Source organism: Eschscholzia californica, unplaced genomic scaffold, assembly GCF_041429995.1.
Source record: "Eschscholzia californica isolate CP2 unplaced genomic scaffold, dmEscCali1.0.p SCAF_4, whole genome shotgun sequence".
Taxonomy (NCBI): Eukaryota; Viridiplantae; Streptophyta; class Magnoliopsida; order Ranunculales; family Papaveraceae; genus Eschscholzia; species Eschscholzia californica.
This window is the reverse complement of record NW_028238461.1, coordinates 20879653-20903037: the sequence shown is the minus strand read 5'-3', so window position 1 is coordinate 20903037 and position 23385 is coordinate 20879653. Positions and strand designations below refer to the sequence as shown.

General features: G+C 34.5%; 2 protein-coding genes across 3 annotated transcripts; one reads left to right on the top strand and one right to left on the bottom strand.

Annotated features, from left to right (window-relative positions):
• Nucleotides 1-263: 263 nt before the first annotated feature.
• Nucleotides 264-20987, top strand: LOC147543574 (uncharacterized). The gene is made up of 5 exons (XM_086674123.1): nucleotides 264-603; nucleotides 17510-18044; nucleotides 19171-19320; nucleotides 19770-19896; nucleotides 20553-20987. The coding sequence occupies exons 2-4, from the start codon at nucleotides 17831-17833 to the stop codon at nucleotides 19826-19828; spliced, it is 423 nt and encodes a 140-aa protein (XP_086530249.1). The 5' UTR covers nucleotides 264-603; nucleotides 17510-17830; the 3' UTR covers nucleotides 19829-19896; nucleotides 20553-20987.
• LOC147543575 (putative F-box protein At3g24580) lies at nucleotides 957-2888 on the bottom strand. 2 transcript variants are annotated; one of them, XM_086637020.1, is made up of 3 exons: nucleotides 2349-2888; nucleotides 2173-2260; nucleotides 957-2043 (listed from the first exon to the last, which is right to left on the bottom strand). In XM_086637020.1, exons 1-3 carry the CDS (start codon nucleotides 2464-2466, stop codon nucleotides 1110-1112), a joined length of 1140 nt encoding a protein of 379 aa, XP_086493146.1. In that variant the 5' UTR covers nucleotides 2467-2888; the 3' UTR covers nucleotides 957-1109. The 2 variants fall into 2 exon arrangements, with proteins under 2 accessions (XP_086493146.1, XP_086493145.1); XM_086637019.1 differs by having other exon boundaries at nucleotides 957-2260; nucleotides 2349-2613.
• Nucleotides 20988-23385: the final 2398 nt, after the last annotated feature.

The following is a 23385-nucleotide window of genomic DNA, read 5'->3' as shown; positions in this document are numbered from 1 at the left end:
TTTGTGTACGGTAACTCGGGTAAGTTGTAACTTCATATTCATAGTGGATTTGCTTGGTGCGGCTGAAAGAGGACGTAGGACTTGCTCCGAACCTCTATAAATCATGTGTGTTATTATTCTTTATTTGCTTCGTGGTTATGTTCGATTTATTCACCATTTCATCCAAGATCCTGGTTTTCCGCATTAGAGAAAAACTCTAAGTAGACTGATCACCTATAAGGAGTGGTTATTTTTCTCAACATTCATTTCTCTCAATTTATATATATACAGACTAGATAGTACACATCCTCTTCCTTTCTAATTCTCTCTAGAGTTATTGTCCTCAGAAATGGAGATTGATAACAGTGAATCTTTTGAAACAATGTTTCATAAGGTTGCCTAATCATAAGCAAAAACGCAAAATCAACTCGAGACATTAACCACCCTAATTTCACCATTACTAGTAGCTGCTGGAGCAGCTGGTACTCATCATCAACCGGGTCCTAACAATTCTCTTCAACATATCTTAAGTGAAAAACATAAGCAGGTAAATGAAGACAATAACCAACAAGAGATTATGGAGGACTCCTCTTCTACTGTGATCAGTCCACCCAACTCTACCCGGTATATATTACAATTTTCTAACAAGATTTTCATTATCGTTCTAACAAGATCCACTGTTAGTACCTTGTAAAAGAATCAGAAAAAACGAGAATTTTTTTTTCCATTTCTTAACAAAAAAAACTAGATTTGTAGATATTGCAAACTCGGTTTTCTTTTTACAATATGGGTTTGCATGTCTCGCATATTCGGTTTGCATTGATTATCTGATTTTCATATATATCAAGAAGGCAACTTGAACACATTTGTCAAAATTGCTTAGAGAGTTACAGGAGTTTTGGTGTTTTTGTTCGATTTTGTTTGGAAGCTTGAAAAACTCATAGACTTGAGAGTACTAAGACCTTCATATTCATACATCTTGAAACATAAAGAGACTACATCCACATTTTAAAACTTAAAAGCATTTTTGACAAACACAAATAATTAGATATAGGGAGAAATGAAGTTTGAAACATAACTTACCTAGTCAGGGTTTCCAAATTTCACACCAATGAAATTTGGGTGCTACCTCAAACCTCAGCAAGAGTGCTTACACAAGGAAACCAACTACCCCATTTAAAGGCAGATATTCGTGAAACACCCGTTCGTATATTGTAAACATAGCTTCTATGTTCCAGCACACGATTTACCATCCGAGTTTTGGCTTGAAAAAACAGTCTCTCACCATCACATAATATGATTGAAGTAGGTAAATTCACCTTGTGTTTCTTGACTTCCTTTCTCTTAAGTTTCCACTCATAATTATGGAGTACCCAGAATTCTATTTCAAATTTTGGGTTAACCACTACATAATTAAGTTCATTTTCTACAACTCCAAGCCAACCACAACCACGCCACGCCCTTCCTGTCTTAATAACATGTGCAGTTGCACGGTTAACTACACTCTCTGGTATTTGAAATACCCTACTCTCTTCTTTAACCACATTGAATGCAATAATATATCCATGTAAACCAATTGGCCAATAAACAACCCCTCGATGGCAAACAGGCATCTGAGCATCCGAGCGTTGGACCAATAAGCCCTCGCGATACTTTATTATCGTAGTCTCATTTGAATCTCTCCACTTGCCAGTCTCGGGAGAGAAAATTTTGAACACTAAGGCTGTCTCCGTTGCAACCAAGCAAACCACATTGTAGTGGTTGTAGTAGTAGTTACCACCTGGTGGGGCGGAGGAGGACTTTGCCCCAAATGCAAACCCATAACTCTTAATTATATCTCTGTTGTTGAACGGATTAATAATCCGTTTCTTCTTAGTTAAAGGATTGAAAATGCAGATTTTTAAAACACGTCCCCCATTTCGGAGAAGAGTCAAAAGAAGGCCATGACAACTAGCTACAATGTTTACTTCAATTTTCTCAGACTTTTTAACTAACAATAAGGGGTTTTCAGTAAAGTTTAATGAAGAGTGATCGAAAGACAGTTGACCAATAGTTCCATAAAACCTGTGATTATGGTCAAAAATATGAGTAGCATCTTGATTGAAATGTTTGGTAAAAAATGTAAAAACATTTCGTTCAGTTTGGAGTCCAGTATGCTTGTTCACAAATGAAGGATCAGAGATCAAAGAGTACCATCTTTTGTTGATAATTTTGAAGTCAAGTAGGGTTTCTGAAGGTAGCCTTATAAGGATTTCTGTAAGGAGATAATCATCAAGGTTATCTGTACACACACAACAAAGACAAACTGTAAGTTTTTTCTTGAATATAGATACAACAAAATAATGAAGAAACTTATAAGTCAAGACTACCTATGTTGATTAGGTGAGTAGTCTCTTGTTTCAAAGTCATTTTGCATCTCTTGTTTAACTTTTCGCCCTTCATTCTACCGCCGTTTTTCCTGGAGCCGTTCATTGTGCCGGCTTTCATAGTCGCATAGAAGATGTTAAAGTATGGAAGTGAATAACCCTAGACTAGAGGAAGAGAGAAATGGTAGGGGCATATGAAAATACGGGAAGATGTAGAGAGACGCATTGAAATGAAATGACCAATGGAAAAACCCTAGGCAGTAGTTTCGGTAAAGAGACTGGAATTAAGAGATTATAAGAAATGACATAAGGGCCCTTTACGTGTAAGTATGTATACATACATGAATTCCGAAAATGGGATAAAATCGGACGACAAAGAAAGTATTAGAAGCAAGAACGGACGGTCAGATCTGTTCTACTTGGCAAAAGCAGTCTTATCTATTTACTAGGTATAACCCGTGCCGGATCCGGCACGGAAAAATTAACCGGATACATTACGAAGTCAGCAAGTACAAAGGTCCCATCAAAACATGGGTTTGATGTTTTGCTTGTCGCCAACCTTGATGAGACCTTATTGAGTTGGTTAAATAACATAGATGTTATATTTGAGACACATCATGGTGGATTGGATTAGTCTTTTTTAATAGTTACACTCGATTCTTTCATTTCTTGGACCTAGTCCGTCCAACCCCTTCCTCAAACAACCACTAGTTTTGACACACATTAAAATTGAAAAAATGAGGGAATGGTCCAACTTTTGCCCCATCAATACACGTTCAGCCCAAGCTCGGACAGAAATGCGTTTTAGGTCTAAATGTCAGGGACAGCTAAGAATTTTCTGTTTTTCAAAAAAATTATACCTGTTTTGCCCCTCCAATGGAAACGCTCTTGCTTCCTGTTGTTTTCTGACGTGTTGTCAGCGTGATGGAGAGGGAGCATTTAATTCCCAGGCTGGATTTGACGTTAATTAAACCCCCAAATCTTTTAAAATCTTTATAAATATCTCTAAATCCCACATAATACTGTGTTTCATTTTGTTTCTCTCTCTAAAACCTTCTCAAAACCGAAGATTCTTCCCTATTTCGTTCAAATTTTGAAAATTTTGGATAAAGTTTTGGCGAAAATTAAGCCTCCCGCTAGATTTTTGAAAATTAACCATCCTGCTGATTATTCTTCTATATCTCTCTAAATTAATTAAGCCTCCCTCTCTCTCTAAAAATTCTCCCCCTCTCTGTCTAAACTAATCTTAGGAAGTTGATTATCTTCTTCCTCTCTCTCTCTCTAAAATTTTATTAACTTCTAATATCTCTCTCTAAAAAAAATTCTGTAAATATTTTTTGAAAAGCAGAGGAAGAAGATATGTAAATTTTCTCTCTCTATATATAAATATTTCGAAATCGATTATATTCTCACCTCTTATATTCTTGTCATCTCTATCTTTTTGAGAAAAAGAAAGTAGTAAGATTGGAGAGAGAAAATTCTGGAGAGAAAATCTGAAAAAAAAAAAAAAAAAATTTAGAGAGAGGAAAAATAGGAAAAATCTAAAGAGAAATTCGAAAAGTGTTAGTACACAAGAATATCCCCAGTAAATTAAACAGTTTCTGGTAAACCAGAAAATTCCTAGCACAAAAGTGTCTAGTACACAAGAAATTCTTAGTAAATTAAACAGTTTCTGGTAAACCATAAAATTCGCAGTACAAAAGTGTCTAGTACAAGAAAATCTCCAGTAAATTAAACAGTTTCCGGTAAACCAGAAAATTCGTAGTACAAAAGTGTCTAGTGCACAAGAAAATTACCAGTAAATTAAACAGTTTCCTGTAAACCAGAAAATTCTTAGCACAAAAGTGTCTATTCTCTGTGAAAATTCCCAGTAAATTAAACTGTTTCAAGTAAACCAGAAAATTTCCAACACCAAAGTGTCTAGTACACAAGAGAAATTCCCAGTAAATTAAACAATTTCCGGTACACATGAAAATTCTCACTACAAAAGTGTTTACTAGATAATCAAGAAAAATCAAAATTAGTTAGAAATTGGTTAAAATTTGAGAGAAATTAGGAATTGGTTGAATTAATAAGTATGGAAAGTTGGAGTGAAAAAATAGAAATTTGAACCAATCTCGAAAAATTCGAAATTTGAACCAATCAGGAAAAATTCGAAATTTGAGATAAGAAACAAATCAGGGAAAAAAAAGAAAGAATTTTGAACCAATTGGAGAGAGAAATTTAAAGAGAAATATTTGTTGAGATTTGAGAGAGAATTTTAAAAAGAGAGGAAGTTGTTGAGATTGGAGAGAGAATAGGAATTGGAGAGAGAGAAAAAATCCTAAATTTGTTAGAAATTGGTTAAATTAAGAGAGAAATTAGGATTTAGTTAAATAAATCTGGAAAGAGAATTAGAGAGAGAAAGTAAAAGAGTAGAGAGAGAAAGTAAAAAGCGGAGTGGAGAATCCCGTGATTTTTCAGAGTGGCAATTCCGTAAATTTGTGGGTGGCAGTTTCCGTAAATTTAATAGAAAATCCAGGGGTTCACGTTAATTTCCAGTGTGTCTAACTCTTTGGACTGGGTTTACATATTTACCCGGTAATGGACTGGGTTTATATTTTGGGCCCAGTTTTGGGCCCAACGCTCATTCCCTCATTGAAATTCAATGCAATATTAGATAAGTCTCAAAAATGAAAGTAAAGGAAGAAATTGAGAGAAGGTTTATAGTCAAACTTCCCGACTGAAAAAGACTGGAAAATTGTATTGAGTATATTACTTTCTTGCCAATGGGGGTAGCTGACCAAAATAGTTAGTAGACATCTATTCCGCACTTTAATAAGGGTAACATATTTGAACTGAAGAGAGAACAATCATATATATAATGATAAAAGAAGAAGCTATAACAGGTAAATGGCATCAAATGAATTGGCAAAGAAAAGAAAGAATAAAATTAAAAGACAGATATCTCGCCCGCACGAGAAAAACAACAGTTTGATTGATTAACTTTATTTCAAGTTCGAATTTGTTTTTCACAACATTATTGATGTGATCATTGAATATATTAAAATAGACACCCGAAAGTGTTAAAATAAGACATACCAAACTTGATGATGTTATCCTGTGCTAAACTTCTTTTACCTACTCAACCTAAGGCATTATTCGTTGTCGTCAAGAGACCCTTCTTTTCTCTTACTTGGGTCTTCCTCTTGGGAAATCTCCTAAATGCAAGTCTTTCTGGGATCCGGTCATTGATAAAATTCAAAAGAAATTGGCTACGTGGAAATGCAAATACTTATCTAAAGGAGGGCGAATGGTTCTTATCAAAAGTACATTAACAACCATTTCGATATACTATCTCTCGTTATTCTTGATGCCAGTCTCTATCAGTAAGAAGATTGATCGTATTATCAGGAACTTTTTATGGGGAACAACTGCAAATAAAAGAAAATATAACTGGGTAGCTTGGTCTAAAATCAACATCAGCAAGAAATCAGGTGGACTTGGTATTAAAAACTTGGCATTGATGAACAAAGCACTTATTGGCAAATGGGTTTGGAGGTATGGACAAGAACCTCATAGCTTTTGGAGGAAGATAATTGATGAAAAATATAAGGGAGGTGCTGCTCCGTGGTTCCCAAGCGACCAAATAACATCCAAAAATGCTGGCCCTTGGAGAAGAATATCTTCCCTGACTCCTATTATCATGAAGAAAACCAAACTAGAGATCAATAGAGGTCGTCAGCTTAGCTTTTGGTTGGACGACTGGACGGGCAGAGGGTCTTTTAAGTCTAGATTTCCTACTCTATGGAGAGCTACCAAGAAGAAACTTGCATCTATAGAGGATAATTTGGGTGGTGCTTTCGTCGATGATTCATGGAATCTTCATTTTTCTCGGCCAATTAGAACATCAGAGATTAATCCCCTTACTTCTCTCCTTGAGTCCACAACGGAAGCTTCATCTTCCCTCAATTCCTCGATTGACTCACGTAAGTGGCTCCCTTCGAACCATGGTTTCTCGGTCAAATCTTTATATCTAGAGCTAGAATATCAAGTTGCATCCTCACAACAACCAGTTGCAAGTTGGATTTGGAACAAAGGTATTCCTTCGAAAGTCTCTTTTCTTCTATGGGCTATCATCCATAAAGCTGCTCTAACCATGGACAATATTATTCGAAGAGGCTTTATAACTCCAAACAGATGCTCTTTGTGCAAGTCCAATTGTGAATCATCTGATCACCTATTCCTTAATTGCACCTTCACTTCTAAGATTTGGCAAGCTTTAATCCCCTCTCATGATACAAACAGTAGCACTCAATCAATCTCCAACTTCTTGATAGAATGGAAACCAAAGAAAGTAACAGATAGAAAATCCTTCCTCCATCTTTGTACCCCTCCGGCAATGGGTCATATGGTTAGAGCGTAATTATAGAGTTATGGAGATAGAAAGTGACAGAGAAGCTACACGGGATAATATCATCATTCAAGCTAAGAGCCTAATTCACTATTGGGCAACCAATCAACTATGGAGCAAGTCGACCCCTTTTAGCCAATACTTTAGCTATTGGGATGCTTTATCTAGGCTATAAGCCTAATGTATCTATATTTTCTTGTCTTTTGTCTGTGTATTGGATGGTTAGCCATCTAGGCTTCTGCCATTGCATTGTTTTTTCATTAATGATACTATTTTATCTTCTCCAAAAAAAAGTATTGAACTTGTTTTGTAATATCAGCTGGTATCTTGAATTACCAGTACCTTTAGTGTAGCCCAAAGACTCAAGTACTTCAGAAGCATCCAGGTATAGTGATTATCAATCCACCTACATTACGAGAGTATAACAATATCCACACCGTTTCTTGTCCGCATTCTCTTCAGGTGAAATATAATTTACACATATATCTCTTGATAAATCTTTGTACTCATCTTATCAATGATGCCTACAAATGAAATAATGGGCTCTTAGAAAAATGGAGAAAACACCTGAAGACTATCAACTACAGTAAGCAAAAAAATGGAGAAAACACCTGAAGACTTGTAACCATGATTTAGCTCTATTGAACACCCTATTGTCGTGCGCATTACAATAACACTCTTAAGAATGAAATATGTTGGATTTAACTTAATATTATCTATTCATTAGCCACCTTTAAGCATGAAATGTGTTGGATTAAACATAAAATTATCTATTCAATACCCAACAATTTTGCTGGAAAGAAATTTTTGCCCTCTAAGTTGCGAAGCATTTCACAATTGACATTTTCTTGAATCATATAAGAAAACAACATAACACTTAATCTGTCTTCAACAATAAGATTTAACATCACATGTGAAACATTCCATCTTCAAAAAACAACAATTTCGGATTTGTCGCTATCACATCATTGTAGGTGACATTATCAATTGATAAATTGTTACAAAGGTTTGATGACAATACTAAAGACTTAGTGATCTCTTTCCACAAAAAAAAAAGACTTAATGATCTCCCTCAGAACTTCTTGTTGTTGCGAAGATGGGACCATTACTCTTACACTTATTTTCTTATGCATCATCCAACCTTCATTAATGCACTGGCAAGTTAGAGACAACATTCTTGTTTTCGTGTATAGTTCTCCATCAATCAGATACTATACTAACTCGTGAAGGTACAAAATCTGACACATCAGAGTGTATGCATTATAAGAAACAAAGTTAGATTTGGTCTATCAATATTTATGTTAAAAACCAAGGCATCCATGCATGAAAGAGTGCATTCGTGTATAAATTTAACAACCATTAAATTTAATAACCATATGTATGGGACTCTTATGCAAAATATTCGTAGAAGACTTTGTTGATTGTAAAGAAGTAGCCAAGGTACTCACAAAAGAAATGGTGGCAGATGATGTGGATTCCATCATTTTGATTATCAAATGAAAAGATATTAAATGGAACCAAGAACACTGGGGTCGACGAAGAAGAAGAAGCTAGTGAAGCTTTGATTCAATTAGCTAAAGAGACATAAAAACTGGCTATAAAGGAGAAGGAGAACGTTAGTCATATACTCAAGAGATGGCACCCAGTTAAAAAACGAGTTAGCTGCCAAGGTACCCTCTACAATAGTTATGGAGCAGTGTTGAAACAGTACTTAAACCGAGTTTCGACGTTGACAAATGAGGCGATTGGGGTCTTATGCAAATAGTTATAGAAGACATTGTTGATTGTCAAGAAATAGCCAGGTATTCATAAAATAAATGGTGCCATATGATGTCCGTTCATCATTTTGAAGCTCGAGCTTCAAAAACGACGGTTTAAGACCTCATCTACAGTAAAATATAGACTCCTATCATTCATAATTTTGACAATTCTAAGAAGTGCCTACCGAAAACTAAAAATCTAAAATGTAAAACTCATGACAAGCAAATCCGACCATGTATATACATGTCCTCGAAATCTTCACTGAAAAGAAAACGAAACCCAAAGTTTTTGATCTATGATCAAGGTCTGATCGACTTACTATCTTTAATTTTGCTCACTATCGCTTGCAAGGGAATGAATACTTCAAGCAGAAATAGTTCAAGGAAGCAATTGACTGTTATTCAAGAAGCATTCCCTTATCACCAACAACAGTAGCTTTTACAAATAGAGTCATGGATTACCTCAAAATAAAAACGCATATGCTATTCAATACTTACATATTACGGACTGAGTCTTAGGTGCTGTTTGTTTTTTAATGTTTTCAGATCTGAAATCTGAATTTCAGATGTTTGTTTTCAAAATGAAGACAATCTGAAAAATTAGCTGAAACTAATCCACATCTGAATTGGCTGAAAAAGAGGCCATAATTTTCAGACTTCAAAACAAGTCTGAAACAAAGCCACATATCTGAATAAGTGTTGAATGACGGTATTGCCCCAAAGTAGAAAAATTTTCCCACTACCACACACCACCACCACCACCAATGTCACAACAGATAACCACCACAGACCGCCACCACTACCACCACCACCACCACCACCATAGACAACCACCACCACCGTAGACAACCACCACCATAGACAACCATCACCACCACTACAGACTACCATCACCAGACCATAAACCACCACCAGTAATCTACAAACCACCACCACCACAACACTTCCATACCACAAATCACCATCACTATACCACCATACCAGAAACCACCATCACTGGACTACAAATCTCTCCGTCTATACTAAAGCCAAGAAGTACAAACTAATTTTTTTGAATAGGCAGTGAAGGAAAACCCTCAATTTCAAGAGAAGATATAAAGCTTCACTACCAACACTCACAAATTAGGGTTTATAAAAAGTTGCAGAGAGGACGAAGAAGAAGGGGAGATGACAAATATTATGTTATCAAGAAATATAAGCGAACTCAAAGTGCAGATCGTAATAGACCTCTTCATGGCCATTAGGGTTACAGAGAGGGAAGAGAGGTAGATGAGAGAGATCGATGAGAGATGGAGGAGGTTTATTAAGTTTTTTGCTTAGGGTTTTGTTGCAGAGAGGGAGAAGAGGTAGAGGAGACTAGGAGATAGATTGAGGAGAGAGAGGGAGAAGGCTTATTAGGGTTTTTTGGTTAGGATTTTTTCCCTTTTATTAACTTAGACATGGAGAAATAATTTAGTTTTTTTTGTTAATGTCAAACTATAATTCAGATTTTATGATTCAGATCTAAAAAACAAACATCTAACTTTGAAAATAATTCAGCTAATTCAGATTCAGTTAATTCAGATTCAGCCAATTCAGATTCAGACACTACAAAAACAAACAGCACCTTAATCTCTTGTTGTTGTTGCTCCTCTTTTTAAATCGTTTCACTTTTACCCTTTCTTATTTTCTACAAATTGATTTAAGTATTTACCTTGCAAAAAAGAATCGTAAGAAGCAAAGTATTTACCTTGCAGAATTGTATGAACAAACCCTAATTTAGACAACAATTACAAACAAAAAAGAATACCTTCCACAAGCCAACAGGAATGGCGAGATATTCTTGAGATTTGAAACCAATAAAACTTGAATAACCTTCGATGACTATAGCCGAACTTCATGTCAAATTTAAAAACCAAAATATGATAACGGCTCCAATCCAATTGTTGGAATATGGAGGCAAAGAAGAAGGAACAATGTAACTGTTGAACTTCATGACTATAGCAGATCCATAAGGATACGATTTCAATGTGTGGTTGGAGTTTTAATGAAGAAATGAAAAGTTTCAGATTCAATGGAGGGATAGAGAACGTAAGAGTGGGAAATGAAGAGAGATAGGGTTTTACTTCTTTTATGTCAAAGGTCACGATTATTCAGATTCAATGGTTGATATTACTGCTGATATGGCATGGACGGTCAGACTTATCTCTTGGTTTGTCCTACTCAGCATGTTTTAACCTGTTTTATTATATAGACTAGGTACAGCCCGTGCCTCCGGCACGGCGAAACTCATCAGGCCAGGGGCGGCCTAGGCCCAAAGCAGCCAAAGCGGCTGCTTTGGGCCTCATTTTGCCGAGGGCCCCAAATTGTGACATCTTAAGGCACCTATAAAGAAACAGAAAAATTTAACGATCTCATTAGCATTTGTGTTTGGTAACAGTTGTGACTGAGTAATGTAAGGGGGGGTAGTGGATAGGGATTTAGAAGGACATTCGTGGACAAAATGTCTCGTAGACATTTCGAGACATTTATCTGTAGATAAAATGTCTTTATAGATATTTCAAGACATTTGATTCATGGACACAATGTCTTTATGGACATTTCAAGACATTTGGTTTATAGACAAAATATTTTGGAGACATTTCAACATATTGAATCCATGGACAAAATGTGTAGTGGATATTATTATTGTTACTTTATTATTATTATTATTATTATTATTATTAATATTAATATTATTATTATTATTATTATTATTATTATTATTATTATTATTATTATTATTATTATTATTATTATTATTATTATCTCATCATGGATGACAATTGGTAACCATTTATTTATTTAATTTTATCATTATCGTTAATCATATGAAATAATATATTTGTACCACTATTTCAAAAATATATTTTTCGACTTTCATAGACATTCGTAGATATCTGTGGACATTGATCGACAATGAGTAGACATATAATAAGATAATAATAATAATATAACATAGTAATATAATAATAAGATAATATTATAAAATATAATAATAATAATACAATAATATAATAATAATAATACAATAATATAGTAATATAAGAAAATAATGTAATAATAATAGGATAATAATAATATAATATAGTAATAATATAATATAATAATAATATAATATAATAATAATACAATAATATAGTAACATATAATAAAATAATAATAATATAGTATAATAATATAATAATAAGATAATATTATAATAATATAATAATAGTATAATATTGTAATGGTAATAATATCATTATTACTATAATAAAGTATTATAATAATTAATATTTTTATATATTATTTATTATAAATTATTTAATCTAATTTGATAATAATAATTATTTTTATCTTTCTTAATGAAATGTCCACAAGTGTCTTCCATATTTTGAGAGACATTTTCTCTCCAAAAACTCTCCAAATTTACACTAAAATGTCCTCACATGTCTCCAAAACCAATTTGTCTTGAAATGTCCTTAATTTCGTGTCTCTAACGAATACCACAGACATTTCAGGACATTTGAAATGTCTCAAACGAATAACACGGACATTTAGAGACATTTTAAATGTCTCCAATCAATAACACAGACATTTGGAGACATTTAAAATGTCCCCAACCAATAACACAGATTTTGAGGGACATTGTGTCCCTCAAAATCCCCAACCACAACCCCCCCCCCCCCCCCCCCCACCCTAAGGTTACCTTTATTGCGGGGCCCACTCTAAAAGGTGATACAAATCTAACCCTAATCCATGTTCTTTCCTAAATCTACATGGCCACGAATAAAGACAGACTCACAGACCTAATAAAGAATGTACTTTTATTTCTCTGTGAGTAATTTTTATTTTTGCCACTCTCCACTGCTGCTTCCCTTTCTTACTCACGTGGGGATTCGGGAACACCCCTTATCTTCTCTCTCTCCTAGTGAAGGATTTGCTATGTCAATTCTTCTACAATTCTATATCAAACCCAAAATTTGGGATTTGGGGGATAATAGAAATTCAAGCCCAAAATTAAATAATATTATAAAAAAAAATTCATTTTGTAACAAAACAGTTCTTCTACAATTCTCTCCTACATTTTTGGTTTTTTTTATGCATTATTACTCTCTATTAATTCGTCTACAATGTCTATCAATTCTTCTACAGTTCTCAACACTAATTTACAAGTACAAAGTACTCCCTCTCTCCCTCCCATTTTAGTCTGATGGGTTAATTATATGTTATCGATTGAACATGATATGATAAGAAGAATAGAAATATATACACATAATTAGTAATTTAGTATCTTAGAGAAGAATAGTTTTGAAATATATTTAGCTCATCGCTATATGTAAATCGAATGCACGCCTTCTTTAGTATGTAAGTTAAGAATGACATTTTTCAATTACGCTTTTCATACTATTATACAAAAATTTGTATTTTTGTAGTTAGTGTATAAAGGGCCTCAAATTTTGCTTCGCTTTAGGCCTCCCAACTACTTGGGCCGGCCCTGCATCAGGCGCATTATATAATAGCAACTACAAAGGTCTAGTACACTATGTTGGTATTCTTATATTCCATTTATTCATGATGGGTTGGCCCTGTTTCTGATAAATGTACTATATTAACTAATTTGGTTTGAAGATTGTATGTTATTTCAAGTCCTAAATTTAAAATTATTTCGTATAGTTCTTGATTTGTGCATCATTTTCTGTCTAGTTTCATCAATCAAAAATACTTCATAAGCTATTTACGGAGACAAACACAAATATTATTAGGTATGTCTTATTTATTTATTCATGTCTCCGCACTTCGTTCAATTTCTCCTGATAGAGTGTAAAATCAAAATGTGTGATAGCTGTTTGTTTAGCAAACCAAAGTTCTATATTGAACTAAGTTGAAAGTTATATAACTTCAGTCACTTGCTTCAAATTTCATATGAAAAAAAAATTTTCACATTAGTTATCACAGACTTGTAGAATTTTTAATATTGGTAGTATATGATACTAATATTAACAAATATAAGAATAAAGAAAGAAAGCAAATGACAATGAAGTTCAATGGATAAAAAATGAAGTTCGAAATAGATGAAGTTCAGTGGATAAAAATTACCGAATTCAAAATAAAAAGAAATTAATACTATCTAGGACAATGAATAAATTAAAGCAAATACTAATATTAACAAATGTAAGAAAAAAAAAGCAAAATGACCTTAACTTTTTCCCATGGAGTTAAAAAATATGAAATTAAATATTTATGTTGATATATCTAAATAATATTTAGAAATATATATAGGGATAAGGAAAAGGAGAGAGAGATATCTTGATAAAAAATATTTCAAATCTAAATACTCCGATGACTAAAACTTCACTACTCTCTGCAAACTTGTCTCCTATAAACTAAAATTACAAAAACTTATGAATAATTTATAAAATTAATAGTTAGATAATACTAATCACAAATGAAAATTAGATAGATGATAAGAAGTAAGTTTAGATTTTGATCTACACTTTTCAACAAAAACTGTTTAGCCCTTTCGGTTGTAATAAAATCTAACGTTCATTTCGCAAAATAAAAATGAGAGAAAATTGAAGAAGTTGAAAAGTTATTAACCGAAAGAGTTGAAAAAGTATGTAATATACATTATGAAATTGAAAATCTCGGAGATCCTGCAATCTAGAGTTGGTCACAAAATCTAGAAAAAAACTAAACATTTCATTATTTTCCTGAACGAATACCTCAACTTATCGAACACCTCGGCTGCAGAGAGAAGCATATAACATGATAAAAAAGAACATATATTTACCCTAATTAATAGTTTGAGTTTCTTAATAAGTACATCTCAAGAAACAAAAATACAAAAAGAAAAAACTCAGATTGTATGTGTTACTTGTATAATTTGAAAACAAAACTCAGTTTGCATATTGCAAATCTAATAATAAATATTTTGTAGAAATAAAATAGATTTGTAATTTTCTTTATACACTATTTTCATACTTCACTTTGACATGTCAAGAAAACACTTCAGAGTACACCCTTTTCTAGTCTTGATTCCAAGCTACTTCAATTCCATTGACTTCACCAAACGCTTTATATCTATACCAAAATCACCATAACTATTAAAATCCATAACAAACACGAAGCCTCTGCACATAAAAAATAAAAATATATATATATAATTTTTAACTACATATACATCGTTTTGAAAGTGCTTCGTCCAAGAATCCCTTTCTAATACGAATAACAACCAGATAAGGACAAACCAATTGGTATTTGGTGGGTTATAATATGGGAGAGACAAATGTGTACCTGCAAGAGAGAATAGTGTTAGAAAAATAGGTAAATTTGTATTTCTATATCGCAATATCTGAGAGATAAATAAGTCCCTTCAAGAGACAGATATCAGTGAAAGAAATTGAGATGATTTGTTAGCTCATTATAATTTGTAATGGTGAAGAGGAAGTAAAAGAGGGGAGTTACAATTTAGTAATGATGGAGAATAAATTATACTAATGGTGAAGAGGAAAAAGAGGGACAATTACAATTTGGTAATGAAAAAATAAAACATAACTAAAAATTAGAGGGAAAAAAATGAGTAGCATTGAGACGCTTTATTTCAATTTTAACGACCTGTATATATAATATAGTGATAATAATAAAAATCTAATGGCTATGATTAGAAGATAAAATATTGGATGGCTAGTTGTTTCATATCATAATCATATAAAAAATCATGCTTTATAATATGAAAGATCATGGAACGTCCTTTTGGTATTTCTAAGTGTAAAGGGTATATTAAATAACCATTAACTCTAAACATCTAAAGGCTAGGTGTCACCATTATCCATATGTTTGACCAAATTTCTCATATTCTTTTTTGAACTTTTCAGTTTTTGTTTAAAGAAAGTAGAAGTTATATAAAAATTTTAATGGCATTTATTATATATAATGGTCATTTAGTAGAGGACATTTAGAGGAGGTTTTATGGGTGGTTTGTGAGGGTAAGACATGATAGGGTTGAGATTTGGAGCTAGTGAATCAGACGGTCATGATTTTGAGATATATCAAACGGATAACAGTGATAATGAGTGGGTAAACGAATTATGTCCTTTTTAAGGAGGTAATAGATCTAACCGTCAAGATTTAAGATCAAACACAACGAACGACCGGATTTATCTATGGGTTTGTCCCAATCAGCACAAAACATTGTGTTTTGTTATATAGTTTTTTATATCTAAGGTGAACAACGGTCGTTTTTTTTTTCGGTTTTGACTCGAACTGAAGCCAAACCAATAAGTGACCGTTTAACTAAATCGTTGGTCGAAGTTTAGCCGATCATTCAGCCAACCGACATTGTTTGACTCGGTTTGGTTCGGCTCGATTGATTGGTTTAACCAACACAATTTAGTGAAAATGCTAGAGTAATCATATTCATTTCATTGCAAAAGATTAAATTTTTTTTGTTCTTTATTAGGTTTTTTTTAGTTTTCAATTTAACACTTTTAAACTAATTAAATTATTATTAACCTGAGAGAACAAGGATAACTTGGAACTTAATACTAAACTTTAGTCTTTTTCAACTCTATGCCCTTATATACAATATTTTATTATGATAAAGCCCTTAAGGTTCGGCCGGTTTCTGGAAACCCAAGTCGTTGGTTTGGCTTCCTCGGTTTTCTGGTCGAACCGAGTCAACCAGTGGTTAGTTTGACCAAAAAAACCGATCGCGGCGGTTCGACTTGGTTTGGTTTGGCCGATTGCTTCATTTTTTGCTCACTCCTAATTATAACAAAACAAGTCGGGTTAACCGACGAATAAGTACTCGGTCGTCCATTTTTATTTGGAGTTCGATAAAGATTACATCAAACGGCTTCACCATCTTTTCGTGCATTTTCTATTTCTTTGTCCTTGGTTATTATTCCCTGGGCGTTACAGAGAGGCTCTTGAGCACCGTGGTTGGAAGAAGCCCATGGAGGAGGAAATTGACGCGTTGAATTTGAATCATACTCGGTCGCTTGTCTCACGACCAACTGATGCTAAGGTCGTTGGATGCCGATGGGTATTTACTCTAAAACATAACCAAAATGGAACCGTTAGTCATTTAAAAGCACGTTTGGTGGCAAAAAGGTTCACTCAAACTTATGGCATTAATTACGTCGAAACCTTTTCCCTATTGGCTAAGCTGAACTCCATCCAGATTCTTATTTTTTTAGCGGAAAATTTAGATTGGCCCCTTCATCAACTTGAGGTGATGAATGTCTTTATTCATAGAGATCTTATGGGAACTGTGCATATGATCCAACTTCCTGGTTCGAGTTCTGTAATGACTTGGTGTGTCATCTGAAGAAATATATCTATGAGCTCAAACAGTCTCCTCGGACAAGATTTGATAAATTTAGTATTATAATTACTTCTAATGGGATGACATAGCCATGTTGACCACTCTTTATTTCATAAGAAGACTTCTTGAGGGATTGTCATCTTACTTTGTATGTTGGTGTTATTGTTGTCACAGAGCGTGATGAGACATGAAAATGTCTCATATGATTCTTTTAACTTTAGCATGTTTTTCTATTTCGAGACATTATTTTTATCAATTGTTTGTTTCTTTTACTTAGGTGTCTTCTAAGGAACTAAGCACGAAAAACGGATAAAAATCAGAGAAAGACACAATCAAATAGTAGTTTGATCATTTGGTGATGAAGGTATTCTGGTAATTTCGATCACTATTGGTACTCGGATGAAAATTAGAGTCGAAGACGAACCCGTAGGCGAAAACAAAAGTCAAATCGGAGTCCGAAAAGTTAGTCCGAGTCAAAGTTTGAGTCAAAATCAAGCCAACATAGATTTTTCAGCGACACGTGGCGCACAAGAGGGATGCGGATCGGATGGCTCGGATTAGGTGAGGGCTCTCTTCAGTCACAAGTGGTTGGACTTCGAGATCTTCTGGAGCGAATGATACCGTGCATCAAAGTCACCATACTCTTCTCAAATCTAGCGGCCACTAGTAAGAACTACAAAAGGAATAAGGGAATGGTAGTAGGAACAATAGAAGGAATACCGGCTATTATGTTCAAGAATACCTGCCACTCCTCTATAGAGCAACTAGTAATGGTGATTGGAAATAAGCTAGATATTTGTTCCTTAACGATTTGAATGCCATAACTGCACCTCTCACATTTTCCTCACACATACCAGTCCGTGTAGCAACAGTTAATGGGCATACTGAGCTCGTGAAGGAACTCGTGAAACTCTTGCCAGAAAAATAACTTGAAGCCAAGGAGACCAATTACGGTCGAACTGCACTTCATTATGCTGCCACAGCTGAAGAATTTGAAGCTGTTATGGTAATGGTGAATAAGAACCCTAATTTGACACTGATTGGTGACAATCAGAAACATGTACCTCTCCTCTCGGCTGCTATGCATGAATCAGAAAAACAAAAGGAGATAGTCCAGTATCTTTGGAATGTTACACGTGACGAAGGGGACCCAAATCCCTACTCTGGTCCTCGTGGTGCAGACCTTATTTGTTCTTTGATAGATGCCCGTTTCTACGGTAAGTAATGATATCCTTTGCCAATGGGTTAATTCCCATTTGGCCCTCAAATGTGACTAACTTGCTGAGAACTCAGACGATCAAACACCCCTTTTTCGCCCTGCGGATAAAAAATTGATTATGGTTTTCTTTTACAAGATATACCTTTGGGTGTGTTTGATATCTCTCATTTTCATGGAAATAAAAGAATTTCCATGGAAATGGGTATTTCCACCGTTTGATACGAAGTGTAATTCCATGGCTTTAATTCTCTAAGGAATCTATTTCCATGAAATAGTCCACTTTTAATTCTTTGCTCCCCCTTCGGAATTAGTTTCCGTGGAAAGTCAAAAATCAAAATAAAACTATTCTAATATATTTGGATACTTGAAACCTAATATTTATCTCCATATATGTTCAAAATGATATTTTTAACCATAAAATTTAGCAAAATAAATTTTTACTTATACATTAGGCAAATGACGTTTTTGTCCTTCTTACCAAATGTCATGTTTACAAAGTTGTCAAAATGACATTTTGGATTTTTTATAGCCAAAATTACATCCTTAGTTGTCAACCAAATAACAGAGTTCATAATTCCACAGAATAAGAAAATGACTACCAAACGAAAGAACTCTTTATTTCCACAGAGTAAATTCCGTGGAAGACTTTCCATGGAACTCTTGTATTTCCATGGAATTGTTTCCCTGATATCAAACACAACCTTTGATCTTTCTAATTTCTTTCCTTTTCATAGAAAGGTTAGATAAGTGACCAAAAAGATGTGTTGGGCAATATGAGGTCTAAAATTGTAAGTTAGCACATTTAGGGGGCTAAATGAAAATTACCCAAAATACTTGCTTTGCAGATTTTTGGCTTTCTGAAATGCTGTCCTAGGTTAATGACTTTATAGAAGTGCTAGAGTCTAGTTCTATTCATAGTGTAAGCTAAGCAGTTGAACTCGCCCGAGGAGGTTGGGATCTGTTTGGGCTTGGTGGTAGCCCAAGTCAATCCCTAGCTGAATTCTTCTTCTTCTTCTTCTTAGGTCCATTTGAGCTCACATGAGTGGTGAAAAGAAGGGTTTCTATTGTGGAACCAAGAAGGTTTATCTTAATACTGATTATTAATGTCACAATTATGTGTTTAGATATATGCTCATCAGTTATCCAAGATTTTCCAAAGTTGGTTGTTGAAAAGAATAGTTCTGGTGAATGTGCATTGGAAGTTTTAGCTCAAAGACCACATATATTTCCAAGTGGAAGACACTTAAAATGGTGGCACCACCGCATCTGTTTGTGTAAGTCAATTGTAATTCTTAAAATCACTTCGATATAAACTCGTCGATTAAGTCAACAGGGACATCTTTCTTTACCCAGAGTTTCACTTAAAGCCTTTTTTTTTTTTAATTGTTCAGCGTGCTTCGAACCCTTGACATCTAAAGTGGAAGATTATACCTCTTACCACTCCAACCAAGGGTTGTTGGTGTTTCACTTAAAGTCTTACTCAAAACTTCATGCCCCATTTCTCTGGCCACATATACTTTCACCAATTTAGTCTTTAAAATCTTAATGATATAAAAATAGGGGAAAGAACTAGGCCATCAATATTTTGAGAAGACTCCAAGAGAGCTGTGCCGTCAATATTTTGAGTAACACTCTAAGATAACTGTACGTAGCTTTGTTAGAAAGTAGTTGGCTAAGGGTTGACCACATTCCTTTCTCTCCTAATTTTATTCATGGTGTGTAGTGATTGAAAAAATGAATGTCATTGTTACACGGCGTCAGTGGCAGCGTCAGAGAAGATGAGGAAAGTCTTCTAGGAAGGTCAAAACACTCTTCAATCGGTATCAAATTCCTATCCTACATGACTCGAGGTTTGGTTTGTATTTTTGGCTCGTCAGAATAGCTATTCATTTTGGGTCCTTCTAAATTAGCAACAAAATTAGTCTTATTTAACATACACTAGGTTTCCTCTCCGTCCTACGGACAGGGAAGATCCTTCTTGGCTAACGCCTAGAAGAGGAGAAAAATAAATTTAAATTACAACATAAGTAACATTAAATTCTCTTAATTTGTAAATCGTATTCCAAAATCAATAGAGGAGAATGAATTGCAGGGGAAAGAGATAACCGTGTGTTTAAAGAGGAGAGAAGGAGAACCGTATTTATGGAAGAAATATAGGAGCCAGAATTTTGAATTGACTTAGAAGTGTAACCGAATCACTAATATTAAAGGAAAAGTGGATGTGCAATCGGGAGTGAGAAGATTCCTGAGGTATAGTTATTTTAAGGAGATTGTAACCGAAAATTCAAAAACAATTCATTGTCATTTTGGCTGATTTAGATAGATACCCTTCTTTTTTAGTCTATATACATAAAAAGATTTTATATTATCCATCGGATGTGATCCCAACCAAATCTCTATAATAAAATGGATGGTCAGACTTATCCCCTGAATAACCGACTGAGCTGTTTTAATATAATAGATTGTCTAAAATGACTATTAGTCCCTTAACTTATTTCTTGACTAGTCCCTGGATTCAAACAAGTATACGAACAAAACTTGGAGTAGAAAGAAGCCTCATCTATGCTTCAAATTATGTGTAACCTTCATAAAGCGATGGGCTACGAAGAATATCTGTCGAATTTTTCAAGAAATCGAGCGTCTTGGAGCTGGCAATAAAGTCAACAACATATGAAGTTGTAGAAATTTGTCCCAAGGTATTTCCGAACCTAGTCTGGCGTCAAACAAAGGGGAAAACAATTATTCAAATTGCAGTAGAAGAACGAAAGCATCTTAAAGATGATCTTAACTCATAAGGACGGCGAGAAAATTGTTTCAAGAATTGACGAAGGAGGCAACACCATTTTGCACTATGCTGGGAAGTTAACAACATCCCCTGAACTCAATTCTCTATCCGTGAAGTTATTCAAATTAATTCAGCGAGAGATGCAGTGGTTTAAGGTATGTACGTACGTACTACTCTTATCCCTTGTGTTTAACTTAAACCACATGTGTTAATTTGTGGGGAAATTTAACCAAAACTCCCTAAAAACTTTGAGTTTTGGTTAAAAAAGATTTATCAACTTTTTATACGCTTCAGCTCCCTATGACATGTTTGTAAATTATCTAATAATAGGAAAAAGACGAAACTGACCTTATTGCAAACCAGTCAAACCAGTTTGCAAAGCTTCGCAAGCTAAGATTCTAAGGGCAATTTCGATATTAGAAATGGGAGTGTTTTTAGAATTGTCCTTCAAGACTATTTCCGAACTATATATGGGGCCTAAAATGACAAAAAGATAATTTGTCTTTTCGACAAAAAAAAAAAAAAAAACATGCCTCCGGCCTAATTTCCTGATCATCAAAGAAATCCTCCTCCATTTATATTTATCAAATTCCCAACAAATAGACAGTCGGATTTATATGTAATTGACTAAACTATTTCAAAAAATTTATATCATTTTTTTTCTGTTGATAGAACCCTAAATGTATGGTTGAATGGGTTGAATAAAGGTGTATCGGTTTAAAACTTTTAAAAAATGGTTAATTCTGTTTTGGCCCCCAATTTGTGACCAACTCGCCGTTTTGGCCCTCACCAGTGTCCGACAGTTCGTTTTGGCCCCAAAAATTTCCTATTTGACCCCTAATTTTGTCCAACCTCCCAATTCTACCCCCATGGCATTTCTGTAATTTATTTTTTCTTTTTTCTTTGTCCACCTCATCTAACAGTTACCACATCACGTCTGTCCACATAGGATATGGCCGGAAAAAAATTACTGGAGAAAGGTCGCAGGCCGGCAATTTTTTTCGACGACCTCCATTTTTTTTATCTTCTTCTTCTTCCTTTCTCTCTCTGCTTCTCTCTCTTTTTTCTTTCTCTCATTTCTCTCTCTAAAACCTTCGGCGAAGGGGTTTCCTTCGCCGGAGGTCTGTTGAAGCAAACCTTCAGCGAAGGAAACCCCTTCGCCGGAGGTTTTAGAGAGAGAAATGAGAGAAAGGAAGAAGAAGAGATAAGATAAATTTTTTTTTGGGGTTAAAGGTGGCCGACCAGAATTTTTTATTCCGGTCGACGACCAATTGCCAGAGAAGAAAGATAAGGTGGAGAGGAGGTGGTGTGATGGAGGAGAGATAAGGTGAAGTGGAGGAAAAAGAAATAGGTGATGTGACTTTTGTGTCTTTATCATTTTTTCACAAATAATTCCATTTTGGCCCCTGAAGATAATTTGGTAAAAAATTTGGCCCTTTGGAGTCAAAACAAACTGCTGGACACAAGTAGGGGCCAAAACGGTGAATTGGTCACAAATTGGAGGCCAAAACGAAATTAACCCAAACAAATTTGAACTGGAAGCCCAATAACTGAAATGATACAAATATCAAGTATACCATTCCAAAACATGGAATATGCATTTCCATCTTAATCATTTTCACTTCACCATCACCATGAACGGCACCACCAAGGCACCAACCTTACCACCACCTTCTTCTCTCTCATGTTCTCTATTTCTTCCATGGGTGGTCCCCAAGCAGCTGCTTTGGGTCTCATATTTTAAATTTTTGTATGTCTGATTTCAAATAATTATGTTTTAAACAAACTTTTAACATGATTTGAGTTACAGTTTAGTGGTTTAAAGCTTAGACCATGTGCAGCGGGTCAAGAAAGAGTTAAGTCCTCCATAAATACTATTACGAATTTTATATATTCTTTCTAGCATGAACGACCTCAATGTTTACCTCTGTTTGGGCCTCCCAAGTGTTTGGACCGACCCTACTTTCTTTCCCACTTTTTTTTTCTCTTGCACTATCTCACTTTCATGGTTCTTTCCTTGAACCCTCGCAATATCTGGCGAGAGTTAATACCATTGAACCCTTACAAAGATTTCGATAAAATTGAATCCCTTAGCAGAACTTGGCGAAGAATTGGTTCTAGTGAAGGTTTCTTTGGACCCTTCTCCAAAATTCTAGTTTCCAAAGAGTGAGGGAGAAAGAGGATACAATAGAGAATTAAGGGAGGGTGGCCAACAATGTTGGTCGGCAACTACTGTAGCCAATGATGATGCTGAAAAGGTGAACGGAGAAAGAGAGAAAAGGGAGACGTCACATATAAACAAGGGTATAAGTGTCATGATAAAATTTAAACATAATAATTCAAATTAGAAAACAAACATGTTAATCTTAACATGGGACCAAAACAAATTTCAACCAATCCAAATTCAGATAGAAAAATAACATAACTTCGTAAGTTGAATTGTGCAAAGAGCAGACTCCATCGAATCAGATGAAAAGAGTTATTAAGCAACTTATTGAAGGTAGAGTGCGTCAAACCTCAAAAACAAAATCAATTTAGTTATAATCTTCTGTTC